Source organism: Corythoichthys intestinalis, chromosome 7, assembly GCF_030265065.1.
Source record: "Corythoichthys intestinalis isolate RoL2023-P3 chromosome 7, ASM3026506v1, whole genome shotgun sequence".
NCBI classification, from domain to species: Eukaryota; Metazoa; Chordata; class Actinopteri; order Syngnathiformes; family Syngnathidae; genus Corythoichthys; species Corythoichthys intestinalis.
In genome coordinates, this window is record NC_080401.1 from 34807670 (window position 1) to 34833300 (window position 25631).

A 25631-nucleotide genomic window follows, 5' to 3' on the forward strand; every position below is an offset into this window, starting at 1 on the left:
GAACGCTCTGTCTGATGCTTGGTGCCACTTCAGAATGGCATGCTAAGGCTAAACATGGGTGGTTTGAAAGATTATTAAAAAAATAAAAATAAATAAAAAGATATCCACTGTTGTTTGCTACTACGAGGCTGCTAAGCTAGCTTGCTGCTATCCAGGTTCAACTGGTTCTGAGAAAAGGATTTTATCGCCAATGAGGGCTTCGTACGATGCTTCCTGCAACAATAGATGAACAATTTGAGGGCTAACCATGCATGGTTTGACTTATTTAAAAAAAACTCTACAGTTTGCTAAAACACAGCTGCTACACTAGTATGCTGCTAGCTGATTTCATTAGGCATCGTGGGATTTCATCGTTGAGTAAGGCTCTTTCTGATGCTTGGTTACCACTACAGAAGAAAGAATTAAGGCTGACAATTGGTGGTTATGACATATTTAAAAAAGTACGGACATCCACAGTGCCATGAGGAAGCTGCTACGCTGGGGCTAGCGCTGGCAGCTGTATTTTATTTTATTTTTTTGTAATTTTCACCATGTGGTTTTAGAAGTCCACGGCGGCTGCATGTGAATGAGGATGCAACTCGCCTTGTTAATAATAATTTGATGACTAAATAGATTTTTCCTCAATCAAATCTTTCTGTGTAACATGTTTCTACGTAAATATCGCATGTTAAAATGTGGACAGCTCATGTGTATATTTTATCTGGGTGGTGCAGCTTATAGTAATTAACATTTTTAAATAATATTTTGATCAATCATCCAGTTCTGATAGTAGTATTGGGTGCCATTCGATGGTACCTAATGAAGTGTTCAGTAATTGTACACAAAGGCTCACCATTCTTGCTGCAGACATGTTGCATGGCCCAAGCAGCCCAGAGTTGGACACCCGGCGTGTGAAAGCACTCCAGTAGGGGAAAAAAGGGGTTAAACGACCTACAGGACAACATGCACACATACTTGATTGAGCAATGTGTACGCAGTTTGGTAACAAAGGCCTCAACTACCTCCCATAATTTTATACCTGTAGGCTACCATCTCGCAGTTTGGCGCGGGCCACTTCATGATGACGTCATGCTAACAGAAAAGCAACCAGTGAGGCTCAGAACAGTTTTCCCTGCAAGCATTTCCCTCAGTTTTTGCTATTACCAACTGCTCCAGTAGGGAGGACCTGAGTTCCGGCCCAAGCGTCCACGCGTCTTTCCCCCGTGATGTCAGGTGTGCCAGGATTCCAGCTGCGAAGTAGCTAACCTCTACTTCAGGGCTGTGCAGTAAAGTCCTAATGTGGTCCAGGAAGGTGTTCACCATCAGCTCACTGTGCAGCTCGCCAACCTCCGCAATGTTGTTCTACCATAAGACAAAAAGGTCATTCAGTGAATCCTCCATCACTTTATGAGAATGTCTGCATGCATTTTTTAAAAAAGATGACGCTTGTCTTTAAAATTGCGTCAAAAACTGCAACTCGCTCACCAACAGGCCCAGAACCTTCTGCTGAATGGAGGACTCATTAGGGAAGGACTGCAGAGAAAGAGGAAAAACAGGTGAGTCATGCTTCCCTCGCAGGCATACATTACTCACCCGCAAGCATACATTAATAGATAGTTTGGCAAGTGTCTTGATGATGTCGATAATATAAATAGGTCTACCACATTTTGGAAACTTTGTTAGAGATGAATCTAATTTTGACTTATTCAAAAAAATCTAAATGCACCTTTCCAACTGTTCAATGTTTCAGTACTTTATGCATAAATTTCATCTGATCAAACAAATGTTCAAATAGTCTTCGTCGTGCTGTTCAACTTTACATCATGATGAATTTTGCAATCAAAACTTTAGAGGTCAAATTAATTTAAGATTTAGAAGATATGTATATTTCATGTTTATCCTGAGATTATACCAAAGATCCTACTATCACTAAATCTCTGTTAGCGATGTAGCTATAATGACAAATTAGTGGATTTAAATTGTAAAGAATCAACTTGTAATGTTAAAAAAAAACCTTTTAAAGACTTAAATTGCTGTAAATCAATTAAAGTTTAAAAAAATTACTGCAGCATTTCAAAATTATACAATTGTGGTTATAAATGCAAAGTTACAAAAACAAAGAGAAATAAGCTGCAGTTTAATCCGATTTAAATAGCAATTTTACAATAACAGTATTAAATAATAGTGGTGTCAACAATAATTGATGCGGCGATGCATCCCGAAGTGGGGCATGGACAATTCGATTTGATGCGGGCAACAAGCCGAATCGATTCAGCGCATTTAAAAATATTTAAGTATGTTCAAAAATCTTCCCTGCGCAATTTTGGTGATGCAACGGATTTGGTTTCCCCATTTGTATTACAATTCTCATGTTTCATTTTTTTACACGCTGCATAACTCTGGTCACGTTTCCCACCAACCTCGTGGAAGCCAAAATGTCTCCAGATGTCTGCTTTCAATGTCTTAGGTGCATCAATAATCTTTCTCGCTCCCTCTTTCTCCGCTCCAGCCATAGTTTTGTTATGTCCTATCTCTTAGAGGTTAGATCTTGTGCCCGAACCCGAACGGGTTGGGTCGGCCCCAAAATGTTAAGCATTCACGTTCGGGTCGGGTTGGGCCGCCGCGCCGGACTAATAAATTATTTTTTAAAAATGGGATAAAACTGAGAGCAGGCTCTCTGTATTGTGCATTTGCTTGTGCACGCACATTAATGCAGTGGCGCCGCCCACTTTTTCTTCGTCTCCTCGCTGTGGCGCTTGCGATTCGTTACAAAGACACTTTTATTTATGCACATAAAGGCAACACAAATGTGATCCTTTTGAAAGTTCTCCTCTGTGTGTCTGCAAAATCGCATGTTTTTTTTTATATAAAACTTTCCCAGCGTTATTTCATTATGTAAATGCTTTTATAATGATCATAAAAATATGTAGACTATTTAAACATTAAGAAAACTTGGGGTTTTTTCTGCCATCTGAGAATTCGTTATGAAAGACTTTTTTATGCACACAAAGGCAACACAAATATGATCCTTTTGAATCTTCTCTGTGTGTCCGCAAAATTGCATGTTTTTTTAGATTAAACTTTCCCAGCATTATTTCGTTGTGTAAATGCTTTTATAATGATCATGAAAATATGTAGACTATTCAAACATTAAGAAAACTTGCGTTTTTTCTGCTAACTCAAAGAAATGAAAATAAATTGCTGCTGCTGCGTTTTTTTTTTCGCGTCACTCCAAGCCGGGTCGGGCTTCAATACCAGCGGGCCATGTCGAGTTGGGCTGGATTTTTTAGGTCTGATCTAACCTCTACTATCTCTCTGCTCTCTCAGTTGCAAAAAACTGATATTTCCTCATGTTGAAACAGATTGTTATGGCTGCTAAAATGCTGCTGCACTTTATTTTAATTCATTATTTTTTATTGTTATGTGGTAGTTACTGATTGCATTTCTAAGTTGATTGCACATACATAGTGGGCTTGGCCTACATTTGACTTTTGTTCTACATTGCAATTTAGATGTTTTGTTTGCAACTGAACTGATCCCTGGATTGATATTGCGATAAAGATGCTGCTACACTACAATATTTTCTTTGTCGTTTTCTTTAATATTTACTTGAATATTTTTATTGATGGGTCGTTGTGACTAAAATACAGTGACTGTTATTACTGATTTTGCACAGAAGTTCAGATGTTGCACTGTGTGAAAGGCTGCTACTATGTGTAAAAAAAAAAGAGGAAAAGCCCTGGTCTCATTCAAAGCACCAATTAAATGCTGTGATCTGTTTTTCTTTAATATATACATCTGAAAGTATTTTCATTTGACTTCAACCAGGAGTGACACAAGAGCCAATAAAAAGTTGTTTAATGTCTGACCGCTTGCGTTGCCTCATGATTCACAAAAATATGCTTTGCTTTAGAATTGTAATACATCCCAGGCTTTCAGGCATCGCGATGCATTGCCAAATCGAACCGAATCGAATCGTGACCCTCTGAATCGAATCGTGGCCCTCCGAATCGTAATCGAATCGAATCGTGAGGGCAGTGCCGATGCACACCTCTATTAAATAATGTACTAAGGCATCCTATTTTTTTTACTTTAAAAACTGCAGTTTTATTGACAGTGGTCTGTGTTTGTACGTACCTCTAGAACTTTAATGAACAGATCCAGGCCTTTGTTCTCAATAAAATGGCGGCAGGTAGTCGGTGACTCGTCCGTTAAGTTCCAGAGTGCGCTCAGGGTGAATTTAAGCGTGGCGTCCACCATGCCCTGAGTGGCCTTCTGACGCACAATGTGGAGCAGTTGCTGCAGGGCACCACATAGTTGTACATAAACAATTAAAGTTGACCACTCTGATAAAGCCAAATTTGGATTGCTACCTTGACTATGAACAACTCTGCTCCCAGCTGAGCTGTTTGCTCTGTGGACAACTAGTGAAAACATTTTAAAGATCAAACAACGGAGAAAATGAATAAAAATAAACACACAAAAATACCTTAGCAGCTAGAATGGAAATGATAGCCACAGCCATCCTCTGCATATTCTGGTCCTCATGATTGCACAGCCACTGCATTACTAGTTTAGCTGCCTCAAACCTTGAAAATGAGTGCCAAAATTTGAAAAATGTTGTTGAATTATTGTAACGTTTGACCTTGTGAACGTTCAATCCCGACCTGTTAAATGGCACCTCTTGTAAAATGCGGTCGCTGCAGAGAGACAGTAGGCAGTTCTTCTGCAACTGGAAAACAAAGAGGAGAAGTATGTATGGGGGTACAGGCTTGGTTGTCGATTAAAAGTGTGGTGTTAAAAGTGATGCAATGAAAAATGTGGGTTCGCCTACATTTTGTGCTGGTGCACCTTAAGGAAAAGTTCCGTGCACCAGTGCAACCAATGCAACCAATGCAAAAATTAGGTGTGGGGCCTTGGCAATATATTTTGCATTGTTAATTAATATCGTTCAGGCCTATCCCAAACAGGGCTATTCAAGATATGAGGTGAAAATTCTTCTAGTTCTAATATCACAATATATTGCAAAACCCCCCCAAATCCCAATGATTGTGTTTTTCCAATAGCGTTCAGGCCTAATTTATATAATTGTTCACTTTTTAAGGGCTAAAAAGTAACAAAACAATACAATGGCATTGCCCCCCAAAATACAGAAATATCAATTTTTTATACTCTGCAACACTCCCGGAAAAAGCGGAAGAGGAAGTACTGTAAAAAGTACAGTACTGTAACATCCTTGGAAATTGTGTACAAATAAAAACACCCCCTCCCTTCAAAAAAACAAAACAAAACAAAAAAAAAAAAAAAAACTTTTTTTCCCAGTATCGGATCGGGACTCTGTATCGGCAGATTCTCAAAATCACGTGACTCGGACTCTTGTGCAAAAATATGCGATCGGGACATCCCTAATGTATTCTGTTCTATTGAAACAACATTGTAAACCTGTTCAAGTTTTAAAATGCTGTCATGTATTCAGGGAAGATATTCATTAAAAAGTTAAAATTGTGAAATCAAACCTGTTAACCCCATTATGTCTGTCCTTGAAAAAAATGTATACAAGCATTTTAACTAATTGGCTGCACCTCCCAGTTCAAATTTATTGGATGTCTATTGCTTCGTGACAGAGAAGGAAAAGCCTCTACCTGTTGGTGATTAGGAAATGTCCTCATAGCCTCCAGAAGTAGCTGAGTGACAGTGCTGAGCAGGCGCACCGGCATCCCGGCAGCCAGGTCCTGTTTGGTTAGGTTGAAAACACAGGCGCTCGCTGCCAGCTGAACGTTGAGCGTGGCCTGGTGGTTCTTCATGCCAAGAACAACCAGCTGCAAAGACAATTTATTTCAGAACAAGACTATCTTTGAAGGACAGAAAATGACTCTACCTTTAAAATGTCAGGTCGAGGCTTCTCCATGACGTGTGTGAGACTGAAAAGATGAAAGAGCGCCTCTCTCACAAAGCCCTCCCGCTCGCTATAGCGGCGTAACGCCTCGCAGATTTGAGTTTCATTGGCTTCACCTGTTACCTGATCGAAAAACACGTCATTGCATGTTTGCTATTGCTAAGGCAATGTCATATTAGTGACAGGCAGACAAGTATTATTTATTTTTTTATACTGTATAGTGAGTGCATTATTTAATTCAAGTTTTTTTTTATTGCATATTACTCCTCTTAAATATGTAATATGCTCTGCTCTGAGGGCAGAAAGGCCTATTGAGAGCCGCTTTTTCTCCTCTAAATACCACACGAATGTGATTGATTTATCAATTAACCCTTAAAGACCTGCAACATGAAGCATTTATCAGAGAATCCCAAAATTTGAAAAATAAGGTCCTAATGAAACCTTTTTTTTCAAATTTGTAAAAAATCTCAAAATGAATATGTGTAATAAGCGCTCTAATATCTATAACCCTAGCTAAATCCAGTTTTTTTTTTCTCTTGGAACCTGCAGATGCATGTGTTGACTTGCATCCATCTTTTTATTTTCAAAAGAAATGTCAAAATTCTGAATTACTCTCAAAACCATGAAATTTTAGGTGTATCAAATTTGATACATTTGGCAATAAAGGGTTAAGCAGCACATGGCTGAAAATACAAACAAGGCTGAAAAAGAAGTTTCTGCTCTTGCACCCCTCTTTAAAATAAACTGCTGTATTTTAAGCCAAAAAAAAACTGTTGGGTTTGATAGAAAAATATGTCTATATGCTGCCATAGCAGATTCATGGCGCAATAAGCCCCTGAACTATTTTTTTATTTGTCCGTTTTACCCCGGAAACCCCTGTTTACAGACGTCACGCAACCGCTTTCGTTTCAACCCAGCCATAAAAAGAACGTAAGTAATTACATTTTTTATTTGAAATGTCTTTTTTAGCTTAGAATCATTAATTGATGTCTAATATTTAGTTTAAAAAAAAAAAAAAAAAAAGACTTTAAAAAGTTATTCACTCGCATATTTTAAACTTTTAAACAAATGACGTCACAATGAAAAAAATGGTCTGTAAAAAAGTCATGGATATCTACCTCATAACTATCGCTTAATTGTATTTTTTTTTGTTACTGTCGCATTTTCTCCGATATGTTAGATTATAAATAACCGATCCAAACAAAGAAAATTGGGAAAAAAAGTTTAAAAGGGTAAATATATGAAAAAGAAAATCTCGACCACTCCTTGATGTCTGCGATTTCTGCATCGCGACCCTTGATATATTACCATGTTTCACCCATAAAATCCCCAGAACATCCAGCTGTGTCAATTCACAGCTGTGTCTTGACACTCAGTGATACATGCTACATAGAGTTTTTGGATCGAAACAAGGTAAGTATGCGATAATATCTTGTTAAAGTCATGGCATCTGTAATTCTGTTCTCGCGTGCTCTCACCTCCAGATAGGGTTTTGCTGTTTAAATTTTTTTTTTTAAACTGCCGTCCTGTTCAGGATTTTTCTTCCCCCAGAAAATTGAGATTTTAAGCTTTCCAACTATGTATTACACGTGCCTATCGGACAATTTCGAAATTTGGCCAAATTTGGGGTCTCAGAGCGGAACTTCAAGTCACCTGAGTGTTTTCCGCCACATACAAAAGGTGTGTCAGGAACAAATTGCTCCTTTAGTTAAGAAAATTAGTAAAAGCAGGAAAAGAAATTTAATCCTATACATTTATATTTAGTTTTTACTTTGTATTTGGGGGCTGAAAGCAAGGAGATGAGGAGAGTAGCTACAAAATATTTTTTGTAAAAAGGCAAAAACTTATTAGAATTTTGTCCATATTTCATACTTAATATTTCATTTTAAAAGTAGAGAAGGAGAAAAATGAATTGGGGGATTTTATTTTTTTTAACAGATTTTATTTTTAAGCCATATCGCCCAGCCATAGGTTCTCCCGTGAGATTTTAATAATATAAAATATGTTCCTTGTTGCAAACTACGGCTGCAGCTATCGATTATTTTAGTAGTCAGTTAATCGATGAACTTCTTTATTTGAATAATCGAGTAATTGGATAAGGAACATAAAAAATTAAAATACCTGAGCTAAGCCTCAGATGGTATAAAATAATAAGCACAACAAAAGAACAATTGGGTAACTTATATAGCAACAGTTTGCTAGCTTAAATGCTATTAAATGCAAACTTTTTTTTCTCTTTTCTTCAATGCTCTTAACAAATGGTTCAAACTGCATCGATACAGTTAAGTCACGGTTTGGTAAGATTTTCGATACGGGGGACACGATTTTCGATTCGATTCAATACATTTAATGCTCTGAAAAAAAAACCACTTGTATTTTTTGTTTCGATGTTTTTTTATTTGGCTAACAAGCAAAAATAAATTGCCATCATATAAACATACATTTTAGTGCATAATATTTATGTGCTTACTTCTTACTGATCTGAAGAAATTTTGTATAAAAGTGCTGAGAACAATCTTTAGTGTTTGTAAAGTGAGGCGGGGCACACTGTAGATTGCTACAGGTCTCTTAGCAGCTAGGTTTACTAGATGAGCAAAACATCCCATTTGTGGTCCGAGTCCATCTATGCCACGTAATGAATTTAAAATATTTGCAGCATTATCTATAGTCACTAGTATGGATTGATTTGGCCTGCTTAACTTCCATTCCGTCATGGCGGTTTATAATTCATCGATGTAGTATATGGACTACGTGTCCTATGATCATTTTGGGCTCACGTAGCCAATGGCATGGGATCTAACGTAGCACATATAGTTTGTGATTTGATGATATCTAGTGTGTGCGCGCGAGTGTTGTCAGAGCGAGCATTAAAAAAGTTAAACACCACAGAAGTCACGTCTGCTCATTACTGCACAACACCAGCATATGACAATTGACTTTTATAAACAGGACGAGTTTGAAGAACAGCGCTCTAAATTTGCCACTCATTGTTCATCATGTCCATCCAGCTGTCTGTTGCCAAAGTGAGGTTGTTTGTAGCAGTCAAGTCAGTAACAAAGTTTTGGCGGACTTCGAGTACTGAAACAGGGTATTGTTGCATCCTTAGTTCAAACACATATTTCCACAAAAAAAGGCTACCTATAAACTAAATTATGAAGGCATTAAAAAACATTAGCGCAAACAAAAACTTAGCTTATGTTGGTCTTAACAAGAAGCAGCTGGATTCAGCCATGACTAATGAGTTATGTCATTTTCACTGTTGCCACTAGAGGGCAGTGTATCCACCCAAATCAGTAAAACTAAATACAAACACTTTCAAAACAAATCGTTACGCCACTTTTAATTAAACGAATAATCAATCAGCAAAATTTGATTCTTTTTTCTAATCAAATTACTCGAGTTAATCGATTAATTGTTGCAGCACGAGTGCAAACCTACTTTTAGATTTCCGTCTCCAGAGAGAAAGTCAGAAAAACCGGCATCCGTGGCCAGGAGTCCCACAAATGTCATTTGCGGTCTCTCGTCCACAAACGCCCTCACAGCAGCATCCGTCACCTGCAAATAATATTTGTTAGCTAAACCTGCATTTTACTGCCTGTTCCTAAAACTTGTACACAAAGACATTTGTAAAACACGGGAAAACAGATGGACGGACGTGGTTATGCATGCTTTTTAATGGAAAGTGTTCTTACCTGTTTCCTTCCAGACACATCTAGTGAAACAAGAGCTGGTAGTATACCAGGTTGACCCAGTAGCTGACGAGCAACGTCGGAGGTGAACTGTTTGTCATCGCTTATGTCCAAGTGCTGTTAACAAATAGGCACATACATAAACCTGTCCCACTTTACCAAATCCATTCAACGTCCATGATTGGAGGAAGCTCTCCATCTGCTCACCTGCAACACATCCAGCTGTCCAATGACACCCAGCAACTGTGCGGTGCTCATCTCCAGCCTCTTCAGCTGGTGGAGCGTGAGTGAGCGCAGCCTCTCCTTCAGGCCCAGCAGTGGGTTCAGGTTGGTGACAGACGTGTTGGACAGATCCAGGCTCTCCAAACGTGGCAAGGAGCACACGTCGGCCAGACCTGAGTCGTAGAAGTCAACGTTGGCCAAAGAAAGTGAGCGCAGTCCCTGCAGGGCACTGAAGCCGTGGTGGCTTGGTTCCTCCAAGGACGACATGGTGAGGCCTGTCAGCACCAATCGCTGGAGTGATTCCTGTATAGTGGGCGGTGCCATAGAAAAGATTGAACCACTTATTAGTCTGTGAAATGTTACATTGAATAGCAAATCTTATTCTTACCTGACAGTATTTATTTGTTGCCAACCCGTGCAAAATGTCTGAGATGGTGAGATCGGCATTGACCCGAGCGGCGTCCAGCTCTGACAGCCTGTGAGGACAGAGGGCTTTCTGGAAAGCCTCAGCGGATATGCGTGCTGTGCGGACACAAGCCCGTCTCAGTCGCAGGTACTCGCAGTTCCGGAACACGCCAACTGTACTGTCGTTCAGCAGACCTGCATGGATATGTGCGCATAGTCGTAAATCAATTTCATTTAAAAGGTTTGTAAATACCGTCATGTGGAAATATTGATACTTTTGCCACCTTTATTGAATCGTATGTTTACCTTCAGTTGCCATTTTGGCAAGAAGCTGATCTGCGAGCTCTTGAGGGAAAAGCACGGGCTCTCTGAAGCACAAGGACCCGTCGGCACGCTTCACGCACAAGCACTCCAGGTTCTGGCTCACAAAGGTGAGGCACAAGTCTGTCAAGCCCGCTGGGGACGCCTCGTCCTGCGGTTCACATAGCACCACTTAAGTCAGGCATGGAAACCAGTCAAACGTGAAACCCAAAAGAAAGTAAAACCTACCGCGTCGAGGAAGCTGGAGGCCATTATTGCGGAACTATTTTCGTTTGTACGAAGGCAAAGTGCGCTCCTCAGGGATCTCTGATTGTCTCCAGCTTGACCGATTCTCTCGCCCAAAAGCCGGGCCGACGACCGGTGAAGCTAGCTAGCTAGCTTACTTGTTCTCGCCTCCGTTCGGGCTGAGCGTCGATGGCTGTCTACGTTGCTGAAAATCATTTTTTTTTTGTTTTTGTTTTTTTTACAGTCGGAATATTACTTTAACACGAGCAGCCAAAGTGCGTATCTATCTGCACAGGTAGAAACTAAGTAGCCACGGCTATTTTTGACCTGACAGGCAGTAAACAAATGGTCATGACAAGGGAAGTACATGCGAAGCGAGGATGTGGGGCTACGGAAGCCGGAGTGGCACTGTTGCAAAACGAGAACACGTAAGAAAAAAAAATTGAATATATTTGCAAAAATAAGTAGTAAGTGATGTTCCTTTATTTTAGAAAACACATTAAAAAGTGTAGAAATAATAATAACGAAAACATCTCTATAGAAATTTGTGAGGGACTAGCAAAAAAACCCTAGGGAGAGAATGTGTGCCTGTGTTTTGATTTTTTTTTCTTAAAAAAAAAAAAAAAACTGTATCCAGTGGCATTTATCGATTATTTTTATTAGTTAAAACATAATAATATAATATCTTGATGCATCGTTTTTTCTTTTCTGGATTAAAAAAACCTTTTAAAAACGAAAAATACAGAAGACCTCCGGAAGTTGGTAGGTTACATGACTCATAGATATGTTATATATTAGGCTACATGTCATTAGGTGGAGTCGGCGGCATAAGTAACTGGTGGCCATCTTGCAGCAGATTTTTTTTTTCTCGTGAAAAATCATCAACTTTGAAAATTTAGGAAACGTTACAATTATGTATGAATTTATTACATACTATACTATTTCAAAGTACATTCTTATTCGGCGTGGTTATGTGAAGCAGCCCGTCAACTTTTGACTCGCAGCGCATATGAACGTCTACCCATATACATATGATATCTATGTCGAAACCTGGAAGTAGTACGTGAGGAGGCGGGGCTACGGAATCTGTGGACGGAACGGAGAGCTAATGCTAAGTGGCACGCGTGATCTAACTACGTTAAATTGCTGTTTTAAAGCATTTAATATCTTTTATAACGCCTTGTATTTAATCTTTGTCAAGCATTTCTACACCTGCGCTGAAAATAGGTTAAAAGAGACAGTTTAGAAACAGACAATGTATAACATCGCAAGGTCATAACGAGCCAGTAGCACAATTTATGTCCAGTTGGATTGCATAAAAACATTTACAACATTATGGCGGGACTCATCAATTTTGAAGATGAAGAAGAAGTAAAACAGTTTTTGGATAATTTGGGGGTGGAGTACAGCTTCCAGTGCTACAATGAGAAAAACCCTGAAGGTGACAAATAGCGTACTTTTTATATACGCGTGTAAACTGTTCAAGGGATTTGTATGATTTTGCCTCATTGTATTTGCCAGGATGCCAGAGGTTAGCCGACTACATGGAAGGAGTGAAGCAAAACTTTGAGGCGGCTGCACAAGTACTGAAACACAACTGTGAAACATATAACCACCCAGGGAGCTGCTACAAGTTGGGGTCTTACCATGTCGTAGGCAGAGGTAGAAATTATCTGTTTATTGATGAAAATGCATAGTCCATGATCCAAATGCCCGAACTGTTTTTAGAGACGTATAAATGTGATAAATACTGAAATTGTTCAATATTCTCCACAATTACTACTTTTTCTTTAACAAATTGTGATTCTATATGTTTTTCAAATTATATCTAGGTAATGTTGCTAAACTGTAATACTATACTTAGTTGGAGCTCTGATTTTTTCCCCCCTGGTAGTTTCTTGCTCTTGAGGGTTCAGATCAGAGGATGTCGTAAATTCGTAATTGTTGGTCAACTGTGTGCCTGTGAATCCCATAGAGACATTTGTTTTGATTAAGGGCAATACAGTGATCCCTTGTTTTTCGTGGTTAATGGGGACCAGAACCCGCCACAATAAGTGAAAAATTGTTAAGTAGTGCACCCCCTCATGAAAAGATGTTTAGTTAAAAAGATTTATTTAAGATAATCAAAAGATTTTATTTATTTATTTATTTTAATAAAAATTTTAAGCACTTCAAAGGTAATAATTATGGTAAGTTTTAAACATGTTACTGTCCCACCAAATTATTTTAAAACAAGAATAAAGCAGAAAAATGCTTTTCTTTATCAAATGCTTCATTGACTGAGTCCACTCAAATCCGCTCAAGCTGCTCACACACACAAAATGAGTTGCCACAGCAATTGTTTAACAACTGAAACGATGATTGACGCATTCGGCACTTTGAAGTTTCAGCTTCCATGCATCTCTGGAAAGATCAAACCTTAATTTCTGTCAGTCATCATTAAGTTTAATCAGCAACTGCAGTGCACTGCCTGACCAAGAAAAGGAGCAAGAGGGACCATTATTGGATCGGGACAGCTCATCTGTATTTATTTGTCTTTTTTAATTGGGGGGGGGGGATATATGCGATGGACTGAGGGCGCAAAGTTTGAAGAGCAAAGTACCGAGGGATCACTGTATGAGAATAATTGTTACTTGTAGGAAAAATCTCACACGTTTAAAACACGTAACTGTTGCCACCAGGTGGTGTAAGTAAGTGCCTGAAAAGTGCCTACTCTTGCTTCAAGCGAGCATGCGACGCCGGTGGAAAGAAGTCCATGGACGCCTGCCACAGCGTGGGCCTGGTGGCTCACGACGGTCGGGCCATGGAGGGTGGCACCCCTAATCCGGAGGTCGCCCGCCGCTACTACGAGACGGCATGCGCGGGTGGCTTCGCCCCGTCCTGCTTCAACCTGAGCGCTCTGTACATAGAGGGCAACGCCAAAGGAGTGAAGCCAGACATGGCCATGGCATTCAAGTATGCCGAGCGCGCCTGCGAATTGGGACACTTGTGGGGCTGTGCCAACGCCAGCCGAATGTACAAGCTGGGCGACGGTATCGAGAAGGATGAAAAGAAGGCGGAGGAACTGAAGAATCGGGCCAGGGAACTGCACGGGATGCAAAAAGAGAAGCAGCTCAAATTTGGAGAGTGACAAGAAGAGTGTGTGTTGACAAAATAAACTTTGTGTCAAAAAATAATATATGTCCAGCAGACTTGAGTGTTGTGATAGTCATTGTACAAAAGATGTGTAATTCTGGCAAAGTTTTTAAAGAAATATTATGATAAAAATTCTGAATATAATTTGAACTCATTAACCTGTTTGGGTTCAAACAGTTTCACCAAGCTCTACTTTTACCAGTCATTACAATGTACAAAATTATAAATTTTAGCATGTTTCATGACATGACATTCTGTTTATAATGTAGCAAAAAACAAAAATCAAGAGTAGTGTCACTTCAAAATAATATTAAGTGAAAGTAGTCATCCAAAAGAAATACTCAAGTACAAGTGAAAAAGTATTCGGGTAAAAATACTCAAGGAATGAGTAACTGCATTCAATTTCAGAATTTTTTTTTTTTTCTTCTAAATTTTTTTTTCTCAGCACAACGTCATCTGAATGAAGTGTTATTATTATACTGTACTAAAACCTATTACAAGACTAAATTAGGCCCCAAATATATATAAAGTATAATCGAATTACAACCAGAAAAATCAACAGAAATTAAAAAACATTACCTATCCAAGAGTGCCCTCTTGTGGAGAAAGCATTTCTTACCATGAAATTAAAACATCCGATTTCTGTGGTTTATTGGTGCCAAATAAAAACGGAGAGTGGTTGAAATTCACGCTTTTGAGTTGTGTTGACAGCAACACTCTGCAGTTCATTTTTTGAGAGACGCCACGTGATTGAACAGGCTGGTGTGATCATAGGACTTCCGACTGCAAGCTTGTGTGTGGCCATGTGACTTGTTACATCTGATTGGTATAATGGAGTCGTGCTTATTTTGTGATGTCTCATTTGTGAAGCTGGTAGAGCCGCTGTGGGCATCTCTGACAAAAATAAACATTAATTACGTAGAATAAAGAGAAAAAAATGTAACGACACTAGAGGAGCCCAAAGTAGCAGAGTAAGAGTAACGTTTCTTCACAAATCTACTCAAGTAAAAGTAAAAAGTATGGTGTGGTAAAACTACTCTTAGATGTTACTTAAGTAAATGTAACTGAGTAAATGTAACGGGTTACATTTACATATTACTTAAGTTAAACCTTAGTAATTTTGGACTGAAGTTGTGATGATGTTCATTTTAGTTGACACCAGTGTTTATTTCTTATTACAACAATATTTTTCACCACTAGTCCCACCACATGACATATTCTTGCTGAGAGGTTTCATTGTGCGCTGTAATGTACAGTTGTGGTCAAAAGTTTACATACACTTGTGAAAAACATAATGTCATGGCTCTCTTGAGTTTCCAGTTATTTCTACAACTCTGATTTTTCTCTGATAGAGTGATTGGAACAGATACTTGTTTGTCACAAAAAAAAAAAACATTCATGAAGTTTGGTTCTTTTATGACTTTATTATGGGTGAACAGAAAAAACGTGCTGGGTCAAAAATATACATACAGCAGCGCTAATATTTGGTAACATGTCCCTTGGCCATTTTCACTTCAATTAGGCGCTTTTGGTAGCCATCCACAAGCTTCTGGTTGAATCTTTGACCACTCCTCTTGACAGAATTGGTGCAGTTCAGTTAAATTTGATGGCTTTCTGACACGGACTTGTTATTCAGCATTGTCCACAAGTTCTCAATGGGGTTTAAGTCAGGACTTTGGGAAGGCCATTCGAAAACCTTAATTCTAGCCTGATTTAGCCATTCCATTACCACTTTTGATGTGTGTTTGGGGTCATTGTCCTGTTGGAACACCCAACTGCGCCCATGACCCAATCTTCGGGCTGATGACGTTAGGTTATCTTGAAGAATTTGAAGGTAATCCTCCTTCTTCATTATCCCATTTACTCTCTGTAAAGCACCAGTTCCATTGGTAGCAAAACAGCCCCACAGCATAATACTACCACCACTGTGCTTGATGGTAGGCATGGTGTACTTGGGGTTAAAGGCCTCACCTTTTCTTCTCCAAACATATTGCTGGGCATTGTGGCCAAACAGCTCGATTTTTGTTTCGTCTGACCACAGAACTTTCCTCCAGAAGGTCTTATCTTTGTCCATGGGATCAGCAGCAAACTTCCGTCGAGCCTTAAGGTGCCGCTTTTGGAGCAAGGGCTTCCTTCTTGCATGGCAGCCTCTCAGTCCATGGAGATGCAAAACACGCTTGACTGTGGACACTGACACCTGTGTTCCAGCAGCTTCTAATTCTTGGCAGATCTGCTTTTTGGTGATTCTCGGTTGAATCTTCACCCGCCTGACCAATTTTCTCTCAGCAGCAGGTGATAGCTTGCATTTTCTTCCTGATCGTGGCAGTGACAAAACAGTGCCATGAACTTTATACTTACAAACAATTGTTTGCACTGTTGCTCTTGGGACCTGCAGCTGCTTTGAAATGGCTCCAAGTGACTTTCCTGACTTGTTCAAGTCAATGATTGTTCAAGTCAATAATCACTCACAAGAAATTGCTAATTCGTGTTGCTGTATGTATATTTTTGACCCAGCAGATTTGATCACTTTTTCTGTTAACCCATAATAAAGTCATAAAAGAACCAAACTTCATGAATGTTTTTTGTGACAAAGAAGTATCTGTTCCAATCACTCTATCGGAGAAAAATCAGAGTTGTAGAAATGACTGGAAACTCAAGAGGGCCATGACATTATATTCTTCACAAGTGTATGTAAACTTTTGACCACAGCTGTATGCAATATGACGGGGGAAGTATCTTTCCATAATAAGATCTAATTTGAGAGACACATTACGTGACCAAAAGTTGAAATATTATGAAAATGAACATTTACAAACTAGTAGGGAAAAACATTACAAATTAAGGGGTCTTAATACAGGAAATTTATATGGGGTGGGGGTGGGGGGGTATTACAAGAAAATAGTGTTTGTTATACTAAAATTGAAAGTTTAAAGTTCTCAGGAGGGATATGCTGCTGTATCATCAGATAAAATAATGTTATGAGGAATAAAAGGTGGACACTTACAAAAGGGTTGAATAAAATAAAGAATAAATAAAAATTATGTATTTTTAGTACAATGACGCACCACCTGTCTATCAAATTGTCCATTTAGGTCTTGTTTCCAAACCTAAAACGGTTATCGCAACACTGCAGTGTAGCTATTTGGTCACCAGGTGGGGTCAGATGAAAAGGCAGGTTTTTGTTTAAACAACCTCATTCTATATTGCCATCCAAAAAGTCGCAAACTATTTGTACGATGACTCAAATTGAGTAGTAACAATATCGTCATTGGTAGTGAGAGCCATACAGTATGTGCGTGATTTTTTATTTTTTATTTTTTTTTTAATTTCCACACATTTAGTAGGACATTCTCAGCGAACTAGACCGTGACAACGTCACATCCGAAGATCTCCTTCAATAGATACCAAAGAAGAAAACAAATGTACATTTTGTATGACTGAACCTGAAAGCGTGACTCATTTGTTTTATGGTTTCCCCATTATAGTAAAGTTTGGACGGATCTTCAAAAATATATTTTATGTCAAACTAAACAAAACATTGACTTGACGGGAAAACGATCATTACTGTATTTGAATCCAAAGATGAAAAAAATATTTACTATATTAAATCTTTATATATTGCTCGGAAAATTTCATATTCATAAATTTAAATTTCAAAAAGTAAATCCGAACTTTAATTTTTTTTTGGTTGAATTTGAATCATATTTCACATCACTTAATATGATACAAAATAATAAATGCAAGTCTACTATAGAAGCTCATACAAAATTGTTTAGTATTTAGTTTCCTCTTGAATTATTATTTTTATTTATTTATTTACTATTATTTTTTTGGTATGTCTTATGATGTAAATATGTTGAGAGGGTTATATTCTATGTGAAGTAGTTGTTTTGTATTGTTTGTTATTTGTATGTTTTGTATTGTTCAATTAAAAAAAAAAAAAAAAGATACCAAAGAAGAAGAAGCGGAAAAAGCACCGCCCCTCCGCCGCGCATCCCCCTCTGTACTTCTCATTCAAAACAGAACACAGCTGTTGAGGGCGCTCCGCCCGCCCGCGTATTCCTCTCTTGACTGTCCTCGACTACTGCCTTTAACCACCACCCTAATACTGTCTCATGAACCCGCTGGAATACCATACAGAAAGAATTTCCAGGACCTTTGATACTCTGGTGAGTGTTGCTTTGCAAATTCACTTCGCAACCGTCGAGTTGGCTTCGCTCCGCGCAGCTTAATTTTATGCGCTGCTTTATTTTTGGAGGTGTGTTTGTTTTGAATTGCGGCGTCTTCCATCAAAGCAGTCGGCGTGCGGCAACGTGTGGTGACGCTAGCTTGTATCTGAGTAATATTTTTGTTTTGGTTTCGATAGTAAATGTTCTTTGATTTGTATGAGGACCATAAACTATTTTTAATGTTAGCCCACGTGAAGACGACACGCAGGCCACAAACAACATCAAGTCCAACCGCGGAAGTGTGGTTGAGATAGCGCGGACAATAAATCGCGCGCACCGTCCTCGTCCAGCTAGCCACATGCTAACTATGGTTAAAATAGCCTCTGTGTGCTCTTCTTATGGCGCCACTTAAGTCGCATTATCGTTGACCGATTTGGTGCTGGAGCAGGGAGTCCTATTTATGGACTTTTAAGCCGACCAGTTGGTGTAGGTAGCCCGATGGTAGTGTGTTCCGGGGGTGGGTGGGCGTTTGATGGGGAAGGTGGAACCCCCTGCACGGGTTAGCCCCCAAGGGGGTGCTTTGGGTGTGGCGGAGGTTTACCCTCGAACAATGCTGCATGTGCACATTGCCATACCCGATCTTGCCACCCACTACCTCAGGTATTTCGTTATCATCAATCTAGACATTGCAGACTACTAATAAAGGTCTTTAAAATGATCTAACGTGTCAGAGGGAACATTTAAAGAAAATTTCTATTTGTGTATGTGTGAAGGGCGTGAAATCGTGATTTCCTCAAACTGGGGCTTAAATTGAGACCAATAAGGTTAGATTGTAATGCTGTTCGTCTTATTTTCTCCCTAATTAGTTGATCTATGACAGTGTTTTACAACCTTGAGTAAAGTCCCAATGCTCAATGCCACAAAAATGTATACATCTGACCTAATGAAGCACATTTAATTGCTATGCCTGGTGGAATGCGTTGCTGCATAGATAGATATACAAGCACTTTTTTTTGTGTGTAAATACTGTACATATTTTCTGACTGCTGATAAATTTCTACACACTGGTTACGAATCACGACTGTCCAAAATGTTGCCATAATGTCAATTTCGTACACCTTAATAGTGATTTTATTCCATTTTTCTTTCTGTGGTTGCTCAAGACTAGAATTCTGACTTTATGGGAAAGCAGAATTCAGGGACAAAACAACCCTCCTTGCCTACATATTTTTTATTGATATGAACCACGTCATGGCTTGCGGCTTGAATAGACATCAAATTCGGGGCGCATACGTCAACGTGCCAGTGTATTTACTTGAATCCCAGTTGTTTTAGTCAGGATTATGGTAAAATATTAACTTCCCTGCTAAATTGTCTTGTAGGTATGTTACAAAATAAAAGCACAAATCAGTCATTTGCTTTAATTTGCGTGAGTTTACAAATTGGCAAAGGATTCACTGCATATTTGTGTGTCTTGTCTGACTTGCCTTACTTGAGCTGTTATGAGCGTTGAAGTGCTTTATAACTCTCAACACCCATTAATGTAATGCATATCGTTGTCAATCGATAACAAAAGCGCAAACAGTTGTCTTTTAATGCCATATTCATTTGGTGCCTGACACTTGCATGTTTGAATAATGTGATATGCAAACTGTTTGCTGTAAAGTATACTTTATTTAAAAAAAAAAAAAAAATCCCCCTTAGAATGTTAAAGATTTACTCTTCCATCCTTAACATATGACACAGTGGTCAAGGGTTCAGACTCGTGACCGGAATGCTTGTTGCAGCACTGTCGTGTTTATGCTGAGAGGGCGAAATCAATCTTATTTGGCTTGAGCAGCTTTGCTCTTTCTCCACATCCTTCGCTACACAGAAATAACATACTTGTTCGTTGCACAATGCTCTGTCATGGCAACTACCAAAAGGCATTGTTTGAGTGATTGTTTAGATATTGCATGGATTTTGGCTGTAGCATAACATTTGAAGGATGAAGCACTAGAAATACTTCCCGGATGTACTCTAAAAGGCACAGTTCATCCCCTGCCTTCCCCATTCACTGCCATCTTGTCATGACACCTGCTTGGGTTGGCCAAGACAAAATGGTCTCCCCGCGACTTTACAAACCTTCCCGCGCCTTCTGGATTCAGCTAATCCTCACCATGCCCACTGCTTGTAGGCCCATCTGTTGAGAGCTGTCGTGTAACTGCTCAGCCCAAGGCCTGCAAATGTGATTAGTGGGAGATTACATCTGTGTGTTTGCGTGTGTCTGTGAAATGAAACTCCGAACCAAAACCTGGTGAATACATAAGAAAAGGATCAAACACCGTAGGGCTTTTGCGTCAACAAGTTCAACTCAGGTTCTTTCTGAACTTTCCTTTATCTCCAGAACAGTGTACCCTGCATTAGAGCAATACAGGCTTTTGCTCATGGTAAATTTCACAAAGAATATGTTGGAGGTTTCCCAAAGACTGCCAGCATGCCATCCAAGTAAAAGAAATTGGGACAATTCATGTCCACTTCGACAATATAGTGTTTTGTCCCTGGGGTGGCCTAAATATTCCAGAAGTCCTCAAATTGAAGAAAATGTGACATTCTGGTACACTATGACCTAATCCTGGTTCACTTTTGTCCTCTGAGTGCATCGGAATGACACAAAAACTGAGTACAATGTCATCATATTGGGTTAGAATTAGAGGTGGGAATCTTTGGGCACCTAACGATTCGATTACGATTACGATTCGATTATAAATCGATTATTGATGGCCCCCCCCCCCCCCCCCACTGTTAGCTGCTAATGTTTTGTACACTAGTTACAAACACTGTAAAAAAAAAAAAAAGCCTCGCAGGCATAAATAAACGACTATTTCAGTATCAAGTTAACAGTTAAAAAAATAAATAATATACTCAAATCCCCATTCTGTATCAGATGCTTTAAACTACATTTAATTAATTTAATGTTGTTAATCAACCATTAAAGTTGTTAAAATTGCTCCTGTTATTCCATAATTTCCCTTTTGTCTACTTTCGACATGTGAAGGTTTTAAAAAACTATTTTAAAGATAGATTCAAGTCAATATTTTACCGATTTAAGAGTATTTCAGATAAAAAGTTAATTAGGTTCGCTTGGAAGGTTCGCTACAACAGCCTTGCAGGTAAGTCTACTGCTTTAAGATGGCGGCCATTTACTAAGCCCGCATCTAGCTTTCTCTACATGTGCTGCTATCGCCACCGAGTCTATTCTGCATCTAGTCCTATATAAATATGATATCTACCTTAACATTATGTGGACGTACTTTGTAGCAGCTTTCGGCAGCAGTCAGGTATGTTGTTTTTTTATCTCGCGGCATGAGTTGAGCTAGAGCCGTGAGTTGAGCATTGGCATTACCCTAGGGGCCGGGTAATGACAAGCATGATGCTTAGCTACTCTCGCTCCGTTCCTCATTGCGTCCCGAAGACCGCGCGGCGCGCTGAGTGTTTTACTTCCGCTTTACTTGACATATTTCAATAATCGGAATTTGGATGTTTGTGAATCGTTCTCGAATCTTCCACGGCCGAATCGCGAATAACTTAACAATCGGAAATTTCGCACACCTCTAGTTAGAATGTTCATAAAGTGTACCAGAATGTACCAGAGAGAGGTTAGAATATATATGTTGGAAGTGGTCTTGAACATTATTTTATGTTTGAACAAAATGTCCCGCAAATGGACCAGAATGCCTTCAAAGTTGAGCAAAAAAAACAACAACTTTTTCTTCTCGGGTAATAGAATGCATAAAGTGCCCAGGATCCGAATGCTATTGTAGTTCAATTCTGTATTATTAAATAACTCTGTATGCCTCCCCTCCCAACTGATAATGCCTCTGTTCTCAGTTGCCTGGCTAATGTTCAATGTCTGATACGTTGTTTTTGCGTAAGCGCAAGTGCAAAATCACAAAGTCTATCCTTCTTTTAACTCATTAGCTCCCATTGATGCCGAAAGATGTCTCATCAATTTGCATCAATTTTATCACGGTGTATTTTTCATGTGACGCCTGATACAGCAGTTGATTTTGTCAAATTTAGTGGAACAGGTCGTATATGAAGCATGGCATGCTATACATATGTTTTACTCCTCTTTCATCTCCAGCTCATTTGTTTCAGAGGCCACGTGTCAAGTAACTCGGGGACAAAAGCAGAAAAATTTTAAAGTTTGACTGAGCTCGATTTTTTTTTTTCAAGATTTTTTCCAACTCTAGTTTTTATGTTGGACATTGTAGTATTGTTGAGCCATCGGGCACTCGAACAATGAAATTGATTTTGTATTTAGCTGCACAAAATGTTTACCTCACCTGGAGTATAAAGCCCCTTTCACGTATACCTGAACACCGTTTAAATCGCGGGATTTAAATGGGTAGCCCTTATGTGTGACAGCAATTTCCCGGGTCAACTGACACGAGATTACGCGTCATTTAATGGGTCTTGTTTAAGTATTATGTCTGGGACTTTCCCGGGATGAGGCATGTGGCAAAGCAGGCGTTCAATTCCCAGGTCACAGCACAAAGGCTGATGACGTAAATATTATGAAGGGCTAGTCGTCATTTCCTCTTTCTTTGCAGTAGGACGAAATTGCTGTAAACAAACATCACAATTATCAACATGGGAAACTGGAAATAGCAAAATTGAACAAACAAAATTAAATTGCTACTGAATCGTAAAGCCGAGGAAGCGAGTCCATCGTCCATCTTTGGAAATGTGGTTTGTTTTGTCGTCGATGACGACCAAAAATGACGTAATTTCCAGGTTGTAAAATCACGCCAGCTGCCCTCCCTGCGCAAAGAGTGCCGAGTCGGCAACATGGGACAAGTCTCTGAAAGTGTCCAACCCGAGTTATTCCCGGGATATCGCTCGAGTGTGAAAGCAATGACGTGGCTAAATCCCGCGTCACCTTACACGTGAATTTACCGGGATATAAGCCTGAAAGGGGCTTAATAAACCTCTTAAAAGCCTTTAGCGTTGATAGCGACTATTTTTGAGGGTCTGTTCAAAATCTGCCAAAAACTGGTCTGTTCGATTTTGCATAATGAACTGATTTACACCAAGCAATATTGCAATAAGGAAATAAAACAGAAAACAACAGTATTATTCTATACTCACAATCAAGTTTCATGTCTCACAAGTGTTTAACGTGAGCACAGCACAAGTAACAGCCATACGATACGACAGAGTGGATGCCATTACTACCCAATAAGTTATGTGTGGGTCTTGTTCCATACTGTTGCTTGGACTGGGTCTTGGTGTCCTGGTCTTAGGGTGAAAGGTGAGTTCAGGGTGCCTGTAAAGCCTATTACGGCACACAGAATGTCAGCTATGAACGTTCCATTCCACTTGACACCTCTGGGTTGCTAGGCCATGTGGTGTATCTGGATTGACTGGAGTGGCGGAACTTTTATCTTTGCTTAGCACGTATATGGGGATTGCTTGGACTGGTGATTAAAGCAATTACTGGTAAAAGGTGATGACATTTCAAATAATTTTGTGATTTTGAAGTGCCTGTATTATAAGGTATTGGGACTCATCCAGCAACAGTTAGATAATATTAAATCTAGTGACTTGGATAAAGGTCTTGTGTTGGCAACAAAAAGTCCCGATGAAAGCTTAATTCATCATGAGGAACAGTTTGTATTTAAAAAAAAAACAGTTGAGTAATAGATTTTCATGCTGGTTAAAACTGAAATTGGCATGCTAATTGTAAAAAATTTCCCCCCCCCTTCAGTTTACCTTCTTACTACGTTGTTACGACTTGCTTAGTACAGTATTATATTTACAGTACTTGTATGCTTTGTAAAACATAGGTGTTAAAAAAAACATTGCAGTCGGGCCTATTTATACAACACCAAATTGTATATCCCTTTTTTTTTTTTTTTTTTTTTTTTTTTTTTTAACTAAAAAAAGCTTATATGTTGAGTGCAGTGCTGTCAGACCGAACTCAAAGAAAGTTCTGATTCTCAATGTTATAGTTAAATTTAAGACATGAGTTTGAGCCCTGTGAATTTGCCCAGTCTAAATTTGAAACATGACATCCTTACAATATGATAACATGTCCCTACTGTTTCCTCCCTAGTTTGTCAACCTCAAGCCCACCGACTGACCCAATTGTTCATAAACAGACAAATGCCGCTCCTTTCCACTTCCCCTTTGCATGCTGTATCCTGTATCAGGTGCTGGTAACACACAGCGCTTCAACTATCTGAAATCATGAGGAGCAGAACACAGCAGCTTGTGTCATGGAAACATGTGACCTCGATCCAGCCAAAGACAATACATCCGTAGGAGACAAACGTTTTAATGCAATTTTTGGACCCTTTTTATTCCTTTGAGGCCTTAAGTAAACAGAGTAAGAGGATAAGGCCGTACCTAGCCAAGTTTTCATCCTGCGCTCCTGCCTCGTATTCTTCCGATCTTGCTAACCCATATTATTTACATTGGACAAATCTCCATGGCATCCAAAAACCTAATTTGAATTTGTGCAATTTAAACAACTCATTTTATGAGTCTTGGCAGATGTTGTTATATGTGAGAAGACACTTTCATGCAAATAATACGCTTAAGGCTAGATTTACATTGCAGGTCCAAGCGCCCTATACTGATTTAATGCCTACATCCGATTTTGTTTGTACATTTCAAGTGCCTCATATCTCAATGGCTGGCACTGTATGATCTTTAAGTGTCACTGGCTGCAATAGACATCAGTCCATTTTAACCAGGAAGGTTTGCAGCCAACAATGGAAATTGTCCCTTGAGCTATGCACACTAAAGCTAGTATAATAAAGATCCAGATGTCAAATATACTGTCATATAAACTAACCAGAAATTAAAACTCCATATGTCTTTTTCATTTTTTTAAAAACAATTTCTTCTTTAATATGGCACCCTGCCACATTAACCATAGACAAACACAGCTGTCACCTGCTAGTGTTAAACTGAAAACATCATACACATCAGCACAGGTCCCAAAGTTATTAATCTTACCAACATGCCTGTTAAATTACATTAATGGTACTTCTATGCACTCCTCTTCCTTTTTAATTTGACACATCAGTGCAGTCTCAAAAAAACAAAAAAAAAGAAACAAAAAAAACATTTCAACACACGGTTGCATGAGCTCAGCCAAGAAAGGTTAGGTGTAATTGTGGATGTGCCAGCTAAACAAAATATTTGTAGGGTGTGTAGAAAAAGCTGTGTGTACATTTTGAGGATGTGATCAAGCGCTTTTGTTGGTGACAAGACATTGCTAGACATACACAGTTTGTGTTATTAACTCATTCACTCCCAGCCAATTTCGCCGGTGCAACCCCCTCCGCTCCCGGCCGTTTTACTGGATTTTGACTGATTTTTCAAAGCCCACAGAAAATTCTGTTCTATTGCTATATAAACATGGAACCCACCAAAAGAAAGATTAGACTCTCTTCTTTCAGTAGGAGAAAAGTTCATGTATTTTTCCATTCTTTAGAAATCAGCATTAGAAAATAGCTTAGTTTGGGCAATTTTCCAATTTCTGATGAAAAAACAGAGAAATTAAACTTTTTGTAAAAGCAAACATAACATTGACTT

The 25631-nt window shown here is 39.1% G+C and overlaps 3 protein-coding genes across 5 annotated transcripts in view; 2 read left to right on the forward strand and 1 right to left on the reverse strand.

Annotated features, from left to right (window-relative positions):
- zyg11 (zyg-11 family member, cell cycle regulator) overlaps positions 1-11144 on the reverse strand; it is a 15047-nt gene extending 3903 nt beyond the window's left edge. For both annotated transcript variants that reach the window (XM_057841751.1, XM_057841750.1), the window contains exons 1-16: positions 10741-11144; positions 10498-10663; positions 10175-10386; positions 9772-10089; positions 9568-9681; positions 9314-9430; positions 5858-5998; positions 5622-5798; positions 4647-4711; positions 4469-4568; positions 4353-4403; positions 4117-4278; positions 1465-1512; positions 1144-1341; positions 1019-1071; positions 833-930 (exon numbers count right to left, since the gene is read on the reverse strand). In XM_057841751.1, coding sequence (XP_057697734.1) covers positions 833-930; positions 1019-1071; positions 1144-1341; positions 1465-1512; positions 4117-4278; positions 4353-4403; positions 4469-4568; positions 4647-4711; positions 5622-5798; positions 5858-5998; positions 9314-9430; positions 9568-9681; positions 9772-10089; positions 10175-10386; positions 10498-10663; positions 10741-10764 — 2044 coding nt within the window. In that variant the 5' untranslated portion in view covers positions 10765-11144. The remainder of the gene's footprint in view (positions 1-832; positions 931-1018; positions 1072-1143; positions 1342-1464; positions 1513-4116; positions 4279-4352; positions 4404-4468; positions 4569-4646; positions 4712-5621; positions 5799-5857; positions 5999-9313; positions 9431-9567; positions 9682-9771; positions 10090-10174; positions 10387-10497; positions 10664-10740) is intronic.
- Positions 11145-11784: 640 nt separating this feature from the next.
- On the forward strand, positions 11785-15063 carry LOC130919218 (cytochrome c oxidase assembly factor 7). Its single transcript, XM_057841747.1, has 3 exons — positions 11785-12178; positions 12259-12399; positions 13419-15063. Exons 1-3 carry the CDS (start codon positions 12073-12075, stop codon positions 13865-13867), a joined length of 696 nt encoding a protein of 231 aa, XP_057697730.1. The 5' UTR covers positions 11785-12072; the 3' UTR covers positions 13868-15063.
- A 2809-nt stretch (positions 15064-17872) lies between these two features.
- ralgps2 (Ral GEF with PH domain and SH3 binding motif 2) overlaps positions 17873-25631 on the forward strand; it is a 125894-nt gene continuing 118135 nt past the window's right edge. For both annotated transcript variants that reach the window (XM_057840156.1, XM_057840157.1), the window contains exon 1: positions 17873-18041. The gene's annotated coding sequence lies outside the window, so the exon portion shown is untranslated. The remainder of the gene's footprint in view (positions 18042-25631) is intronic.

Bases quoted from the DNA above. Each gene is read 5' to 3' on its own strand.
- LOC130919218 (XM_057841747.1), top strand. From the start codon at position 12,073: ATGGCGGGACTCATCAATTTTGAAGATGAAGAAGAAGTAAAACAGTTT. The intron at 12,179-12,258 runs GTGACAAATAGC...TGTATTTGCCAG, and splicing joins CAATGAGAAAAACCCTGAAG to GATGCCAGAGGTTAGCCGAC. The intron at 12,400-13,418 runs GTAGAAATTATC...TGTTGCCACCAG, and splicing joins TTACCATGTCGTAGGCAGAG to GTGGTGTAAGTAAGTGCCTG.